General features: G+C 38.5%; 1 protein-coding gene across 2 annotated transcripts; it reads left to right on the top strand.

Moving 5' to 3' along the window:
• The first annotated feature begins 245 nt into the window (after positions 1-245).
• Positions 246-8,397, top strand: LOC139167465 (pulmonary surfactant-associated protein A-like). 2 transcript variants are annotated; one of them, XM_070751897.1, is made up of 5 exons: positions 246-267; positions 2,077-2,261; positions 3,401-3,520; positions 4,569-4,646; positions 6,351-8,397. In XM_070751897.1, exons 2-5 carry the CDS (start codon positions 2,087-2,089, stop codon positions 6,725-6,727), a joined length of 750 nt encoding a protein of 249 aa, XP_070607998.1. In that variant the 5' UTR covers positions 246-267; positions 2,077-2,086; the 3' UTR covers positions 6,728-8,397. The 2 variants fall into 2 exon arrangements, with proteins under 2 accessions (XP_070607998.1, XP_070607999.1); XM_070751898.1 differs by having other exon boundaries at positions 249-540.
• Positions 8,398-8,802: the final 405 nt, after the last annotated feature.

Here is an 8,802-nt window from a genome sequence, read left to right as displayed (position 1 = left end):
GTACCAAGGTGCCACTACGTAGTGGACACGAAGCCACTCAGAGGAGAAATCTGATCTGCACTTTCACAATTGTCATTTCGTTCCCATCATGGGGTTTTCACCCTATTTCAGGTATTTGCCCAGTAAATCAACTTCACCCACCCGTAATTTCTATTGAGTTTTACAAGTACATCCCGCACGTCCACTTAAGTTTGCTGTTTCCCAATCGTAAATATTACTATAAATTCGATGCTTTCGAAAACTTCGTTAGCACCGGGGCGAAGATTGGTGAGTTAATCTGGGAAATCGTGGCAATTTCAATTTGCACGTAGCTGCCCGTCTTAAGGGCTAACCTTGTTCTTTTTGGTTTGGGAGATAACGTATTACGCTTTGCATGGCAATATTATTTCTTCATTTATTTATTATTTATTTATTGGGTTTATATCTCGCCCCCTCTGCGAGGACTGGAGCAGCTTACAGCCTATAAAAGAAAGAACAATACAACACCAGCGTCCTAAATCCAATTAATTTCAATTAACTAATCTAATCTAAAATCCCCAGGTACATTAAAAATCATTTATTTTATCTTGTTCTGCTGAATTCTGCGGTGCACTTTTCCTATAGCAACTTTCTGCGACTGGCTCAGATAAATATAATGCGAAAAAGCAGCTTTGAGTGGGTGAATGCGTCACTTGAAATATTATAATTGTTATAATTATAAAAACGTGATGGATTGTGCAGAGATGGATACACTGTCAAAGAGAACTAGAAGGGAAGGAGGATTTGGGCTACTATAAAATATGAGAGAACTTTTACAATTGGTAGAAGGAAAGAAAGAAAGAAAGAAAGAAAGAAAGAAAGGATAAAAGAAAAGAAACTGTACAGAAAGACAGTTTAAAAGATTAGAATTTTAAGTTTGTAGAAAAGTAAGCAAATATGTAAATATGCAAAGCAGTACGTTCACCAAAACAAGGCAAAAATACATATATATCTCCGACTGAAATTCTGAATGAGAAGCGGATGTAAATATCCCAAATGTATGTTTTATTTATGTTTGGGGGGTGGGGGGGTTTCCACTGTTTTTGTTTTTTCTTTTTCTGTTTTTTTTCTTCACTTTGCTAGTATCGATTATGTCTGAGATGTATGATTGTTTTTTATATTAAGAGTTTTAAATTGTTTTTTTAAATAGTTTCTTTATTGTTTTCCAAAAAGAAATGAGGGGGGAAAAAAAGATAAGGAGTAAAAGAAAATATTTCTCACATATTTTGTTCTAGTTTAAATTGTTTTTAACTATTGGATTTGTATTGTTTTGTTGTTGTAAGCTGCTCCGAGTCTCCGGAGAGGGGCGGCATACAAATCTAATTAATAATAATAATAATAATAGCCTGTACAAATTTATTGAAAGTTTAATGTTGTTGTTTTTGGTTTTTTGGTTTTAAAATTCAATTTAAAAAGAAAACATTATAATTAGGGTTTAGAATAGATAATAGGATAGACATCTCTCTCTCTCTCTCTTTGCTACGAAGTATTAATACAATTCAGAACTGCAGAAAAAACCATTTCTGCCAACCTACCTTCCATTGAGGACCTGTATAGTGCACTAGTCAAAATGAGGGGTGTGGAAATATTGACGGACCCCTCGCATCCTGGACACAAACTGTTTCAACTCCCACCCTCCTCAAAACGTCGCTACAGAGCCCCGCACACCAAGACAACTAGACACAAGAACAGTTTTTTCCCAAACGCCATCACTCCACTAAGCATTAATTCCGTCAACACTGTCAAACTATTTACTAAGTCTGCACTATTATTACTTAGATTTTTCTCATCATTCCTATCACTCATTTCCTCCAAACTATGACTGTATGACTGTAACTTGTTGCTTGTATCCTTAATTTTTTAAAATTAATATTGAATATTTCCTTATTGCTTATTTGACCCCTATGACAATCATTAAGTGTTGTATCTCATGATTCTTGACAAATGTCTCTTTTTCTTTTATGTACACTGAGAGCATCTGCACCAAAGACAAATCCCTTGTGTGTCCAGTCACACTTGGCCCATAAAATAATTCTATTCTATTTTCTTTGTTCCAAGCTAAGCAGACATGACACCGCTGATGTTGATTTACGTGGCATCCGTACTGGCTATTTTTTCCCTACCGTGTCACGGGCAGGAGGCCAAATGTGCTGGCGCTCCAGGAATCCCAGGGACCCCAGGGGCTAACGGACTTCCTGGGAGAGATGGACGGGATGGCATGAGAGGAGAAACGGGACCACCAGGTATGGTATATATGAGCTCTAAGAAAAAACGAACGGGTCTGCAGTCGATCAACGTTACTCAAATTGTGGAGAACAGCAATGGAGGGTGGTGGTAGCAAAGCCTCCTTAAGTGATGAAGTTGGCTCAGTTGACTATGACTGTAGGACTCTTGAGTGCCATCGTTTATTTTATCATATTGATCTGCTTCCCTTCTCATTACGGACTCGGGGTGGCGAACAAATTGGCAGCAAAATCAGGGTAGGTCCCCTGGGATTGATGGCTTCTTCACACCTGAGCATGGAGGGATACATGTTTGCAACTAAAGGAGATATTTATATGATGAAGAAATAAAGAAAGAAGTCAAAATAGAATATCTGAACTGTGGGTTTCTAATTCTTCCAAGATCGTTCCCATATTCTCTATCTCTGTGTCTCTCTCTCTCTCTCGATAGATAATAGATAGATAGAGAGAGAGAGAGAGAGATATGATAGATGAGAGAGAGAGAGAGGGATAGAGAGAGAGAGAGAGAGATATGGATAGACATATAGACAGACAGACAGAGATGATAGAGAGGGGGGAGATAGATAGATAGAGAGAGAGATATGATAGATGAGAGAGAGAGAGGGATAGAGAGAGAGATATGGATAGACAGATAGACAGACAGATAGAGATGATAGAGAGGGGGGAGATAGATAGATAGATAGAGAGATATGATAGATGAGAGAGAGAGAGAGGGATAGAGAGAGAGAGAGATATGGATAGACAGATAGACAGACAGACAGAGATGATAGAGGGGGGAGATAGATAGATAGACAGACAGACAGACAGATATATATATATGATAGAGAGAGAGTGAGGTAGAGAGAGAGAGAGAGAGATGATAGATGATAGATAGATAGAGGAAGGGAGAGAGAGACAGAGAGAGAGAGAGATACTGATAGATGATAGAAAGAGAGTCTATTCAGTTCTGTAGTATTTGTTTCTTGAAAGTTATTCCCTGCCTTGATTTTATTCCTTATTTTAAATACTGTCAATGCATCTTATTCACTCACTCACTCATTCAAAATATGACTTAATTTGCTTCTTTACAATAATAATGTAAAAAAACAAACGCACTCTACTTTCAGCTTTCAAATGCCTTGATTCTTGTGTCTTCCCAGGCCCCAGGGGACCCCCCAACGGTTTGCCAGGGGCTTCTGGAAGAGATGGGATTCAAGGGCCAAGAGGCCCAAAAGGTGAAACAGGAGAGAAAGGAGACGGTGGACCTCCTGGACCGGAAGGTAGTCGGAGAATTATTGCTTTTGTTGTGAATTCAAGGCTCCACCAATTGATTGCCCCCCCCTTAATATCATGTCACCCATATCATTCTATTCTATTCTAATGTCTCTTAGGTTTGTTTGTTTGTTTGTTTATTTGTTTACTTATTTACTTACTTACTTACTTACTTACTTACTTACTTATTTAGTCCAATACACAATTAGGGTTTTAGTGGGTATATATAGACATAGTAAAATACATGATGAAGGTTATAGAGGAGAGACTCATAGTAAAATATATCTAAGAAAGAATAGAAAATATAGGAATAGAACATATCAATGAAAGAATAGAAGAAGAGATATAGGAATAGAAGAAAGGTATAGGAGATATAGGAGAGCGATAGGACAGGGGACGGAAGGCACTCTAGTGCACTTGTACTCGCCCCTTACTGACCTCTTAGGAATCTGGAGAGGTCAACCGTAGATAATCTAAGGGTAAAGTGTTGGGCGTTTGGGGATGACACTATGGAGTCCGGTAATGAGTTCCACGCTTCGACAACTCGGTTACTGAAGTCGTATTTTTTACAGTCAAGTTTGGAGCGGTTGATATTAAGCTTGAATCTGTCGTGTGCTCTTGTGTTGTTGTGGTTGAAGCTGAAGTAGTCATTGACAGGCAGGACGTTGCAGCATATGATCTTGTGGGCAATACTCAGATCATGTTTAAGGCATCGTAGTTCTAGGCTTTCTAGGCCCAGGATTGAAAGTCTAGTCTCGTGGGGTCTTCTGTTTCAGGTGGAGGAGTGAAGGGCTCTTCTGGTGAAGTATCTCTGGACATTGTCAAGGGTGTTGATGTCTGAGATGCGACATGGGTTCCAAACAGATGAGCTGTGTTCGAGGATGGGTTCTTACATAGGCTTCATCATATTTCATATGTTGGGAGATGTTTCTCCCATGATCTCCGTCTCTCTCACAGGGAAATTCAAGTATTCTCCAGGGACAAAATTCAGAGGAAAGAAATGGGTTTGTTCTGGTTCTAGAAAGCTAAATGGATTTATTTTCTGTTTATTTCCAGGCCGTGCAGCTTTCCTCGATCCAGACATGCAGAGAGCTCTCAGAAGTCTGGGAGAGAGGATCCTAAGACTTGAAGGAGGCATGTGGCTTGTTTTTCCCTCTTCCTAGAATTACAGAAACCAAAAACTGTAAAAAAAAAAAAAAAGATACCTTACCTTTCACGAGTGGGTAAAAAAAATGATATTTTTGTGAAAAGGGATGGTGAGATAGGTTTAATTTCCTCTAAAATCTTGCATTTATTGGGTCTCTCCATTGCTTTTTGAGAAGGAAGCTTTGCATGCATATTTTTAAACGTAAAAGTCAGAGAAACATTCATTTCCCTACATGGAAATCAGAGGTGGAGCCATTTTCCAAATCAAATTAAATCAGGGCTTGAAAAGGCAAGGAGAAGCCTCCGTGGAGCCTCTCTAGGAATCTTCTGGGGGGAAACAGGGCCAGAAAAGGCAAGGAGAAGCCTTCGTGGGGCCTCTCTAGGAATTTCCTGGGAGGAAACAGGGCCGGAAAAGGCAGGGAGAAACCTCCGTGGGGCCTCTCTAGGAATCTCCTGGGAGGAATCAGGGCCTCCACCCTCCCTGTGGTTTCCCCAGTCACACACATTATTTGCTTTTACATTGATTCCTATGGGGAAAATTGCCTCTTTTCGACTTAATTACCTGGTCACGGAATGAATTAAGTTCATAAGTAGAGGTACCACTGTATTATGAAATTTGGAGTTCAGTGTTTAATTTAATAACACATATAGGATTTTATTAATTTTAGGTTATTATAAGTAAGTAAAATTGTAATGAAAATATAGAGTTGGTAAAAATTGTAATGAAAATATAGAATTATGTTAATCTACATATAAGCATGAATTGATCATTGTATATATGTATAAATGTTATTGTCTTTTTTGTCTCTTTTAATGTTTGTGTGCCTTTTTAAAATGTATATAGAAACATAGAAGACTGACGGCAGAAAAAGACCTCCTGGTCCATCTAGTCTGCCCTTATAATATTTCCTGTATTTTATCTTAGGATGGATATATGTTTATCCCAGGCATGTTTAAATTCAGTTACTGTGGATTTACCAACCACGTCTGCTGGAAGTTTGTTCCAAGGATCTACTACTCTTTCAGTAAAATAATATTTTCTCACGTTGCTTTTGATCTTTCCCCCAACTAACTTCAGATTGTGTCCCCTTGTTCTTGGGTTCACTTTCCTATTAAAAACACTTCCCTCCTGAACCTTATTTAACCCTTTAACATATTTAAATGTTTCGATCATGTCCCCCCTTTCCCTTCTGTCCTCCAGACTATACAGATGGAGTTCATGAAGTCTTTCCTGATACGTTTTATGCTTAAGACCTTCCACCATTCTTGTAGCCCGTCTTTGGACCCGTTCAATTTTGTCAATATCTTTTTGTAAGTGAGGTCTCCAGAACTGAACACAGTATTCCAAATGTGGTCTCACCAGCACTCTGTATAGCGGGATCACAATCTCCCTCTTCCTGCTTGTGATACCTCTAGATATGCAGCCAAGCATCCTACTTGCTTTTCCTACCACCCGACCACACTGTTCACCCATATTGAGACTGTCAGAAATCACGACCCCTAAATCCTTCTCTTCTGAAGTTTTTGCTAACACAGAACTGCCAATGCAATACTCAGATTGAGGATTCCTTTTCCCCAAGTGCATATAATGAAATATATATATATATATATTTAAGAAAAGATAATTTGCACCTAGGAATTGCCACGTGGTAGGACACCATGTATAATTGTGCTTTTTCTTCTCTGTTGCAGTTCTGGCCTTGAAGGGACTGATCAATAAGACGGAGGAAAAAATATTTGCAACCAATGGGAAGAGAGTTGACTTTGACGCAATAATCCAAGCCTGTCAACTTTCAGGGGGTTCCATCGCAACACCCATGAATGAAAAGGAGAACGATGCTATTTTGCAAATTTTGAAAGAACAAAATCAATACACCTACTTAGGAATTAAGGAAAGTTCCGTTCCAGGATCCTTTGAGTATTTTGATGAAACGCCTGTCAATTACACCAACTGGCGTCGATACGAGCCAAATGGAAAAGGGGCAGAAAATTGTGTTGAGATGCAAACTGACGGAAATTGGATTGACAAAAAATGCAACCAGTATCGCCTCGTTGTCTGTGAATTTTAAAACTTCCCATTTTAACATCTAAACCAAAGGAATTGTCGTGGTTTCTGGGAACTGTAGTTGTCTGAATATATTTGTTGTAAAAATCTCCATCAGCTGTCAGTCTTCTACAATTCACAATATTTCAAAGCATGGGGGTTAAATCAGGAACAAATGTAAGGATAGGGTTTTGATGATGATGTGGTGGGTACGATTTCCAATTTCTGGATATTTAAAAGAAATTAAAATGTTGATTTACAGATGATTAAGGTCTGATTGTTCTTTCGGGTTAGAAATAATTTACTTGAAGCATGGTCAATCTAAACAGCAGAGCAGTTTTAGCCAAATGCATATTCAGATATTGTCAAAATTATATTTGCTTTTTTCAATTGTCCAGGAATGTTCTTGTGTCTTTCAAAAACTATTGTAAATCTGGACACAAATGTCATCTATCTTTCTATCTATCTCTCTATCTATCCATACATCTATCATCCACTATCTATCTATCTATCTATCTATCTATCTATCTATCTATACATCCATCCTCCATCCATCCATCTATAATTCTCTCTCTCCTATTATCCATCCATCCATCCATCCATCCATCCAACCAACCAACCAACCATCCACCCACCACCCACCCACCCACCCACCCACCTACCTACCTAGGTCTCACATAGTTGGCTTTCTCCAGGTCCCGTCAGCTAGACAACATTGCCTGGCAGGACCTAGGGGAAGAGCCTTCTCTGTGGTGGCCCCGGCTCTATGGAATCATCTCCCTCCAGAGAGTCATACCACCCTCCCCACCTTCTGCAAGAATCTCTGCCGACAGATTTGGGGCCATTAAGTTTAACATCTAGCCCCGGGCCGATGAAGATGTATAATTAGCTGAATGTGAGCAACTGGCTTTAAGAAATTGGAGTTTTAGGATGTTTTTAGATTTAGATTTCTAGATGTTTTGTATTTTTCTTGTTGTGAGATGCCCTGAGTCTGAGGAGAAGGGCAACATAGACGTTAAATAAGTAAGTAAGCAACCAAGCAAACAAACAAACAAGCAAACACTGTAATTTTAGTATTGCTGTCAGAAAAACTAGATCAATCTGACCAGGTATTGAGCTCAACTTAAGTTTATCTCTAAGAGTTGAGATACTACCAATTTGAATTCAGTCACCAGCAGTTGATTTCAACTGGAAGGAAGGTTTTACTTATGCTAAATATTCTAAAATTCTGATAATCCTTTGGAAGGAATGGATTCAGTGCAATTTAATCAATTTAATCATTTTAACCCAAGAGCAAAATATCTATTTACATATTATAAAGTGATTCCAATTTATTTCTTGTAGCTTGGTCTCGGATTCTGCTCGCCATATATCATCTTACCTTGTCCCATCGTCCCATCAGTTGTCTCAAGTCAGTTTCATATACCAATTTTGCATTGTCCATTTTGTCTCATCCTTCCAACCCAGGACTGTGACCGCCTGAGCACTTTCTATCGCTGCTTGTTTTATTCCTCTAAATTCTCCCATCACATTCCTTTTGACTAATACTGCCATTTCCTTAGTAATTATCCATCGTATATTTCTATATTTGACTTCTTTTTATTGTATCTGTATCCTTTTTTATGTTATTGTAAGCTGCCTTAATGGTACCAAGAACAGAATAAAAACCAGGAGTAATAATCCTTTGCAAACCAAGATTAAGAATGACTGAAAATGAGTCCCATAAAAAGAATATGAATAAATACATTTGTTAAAAAATGACACTTGCTGATGACCCCTTCCATAAACCTTGATTAGTACACAAACTGGGTAAGGGCACACTCTTAAACACACAGTCTCAACATACAGCAAAACCAACACTGTGTAAAGTGAACTACTGGTTGCTCCTGTAATATTTAAACAGTTACCCAATATTTGTTGAGAGAAATCATTTCCAGGGCAATGAACATCAAGGAAGGGAAAGCATTTGAAGAGCATTTGGGCAGCTGTCCAGACTATTGTGTTGCACAACAGAAAGAAATCATAATTTCATAAAGTGTTATTTGTAAAAGGTTTAATTCCACATCTTGAAGTCCAAGCTTTTGCTTACAAAGCTATTTG

Source organism: Erythrolamprus reginae, chromosome 5 (assembly GCF_031021105.1).
Source record: "Erythrolamprus reginae isolate rEryReg1 chromosome 5, rEryReg1.hap1, whole genome shotgun sequence".
Lineage (NCBI taxonomy): Eukaryota > Metazoa > Chordata > Lepidosauria > Squamata > Dipsadidae > Erythrolamprus > Erythrolamprus reginae.
This window is presented reverse-complemented; position numbering and strand designations above follow the sequence as displayed.

Bases quoted from the DNA above. Each gene is read 5' to 3' on its own strand.
- LOC139167465 (XM_070751897.1), top strand. From the start codon at position 2,087: ATGACACCGCTGATGTTGATTTACGTGGCATCCGTACTGGCTATTTTT. The intron at 2,262-3,400 runs GTATGGTATATA...GTGTCTTCCCAG, and splicing joins AGGAGAAACGGGACCACCAG to GCCCCAGGGGACCCCCCAAC. The intron at 3,521-4,568 runs GTAGTCGGAGAA...GTTTATTTCCAG, and splicing joins TGGACCTCCTGGACCGGAAG to GCCGTGCAGCTTTCCTCGAT.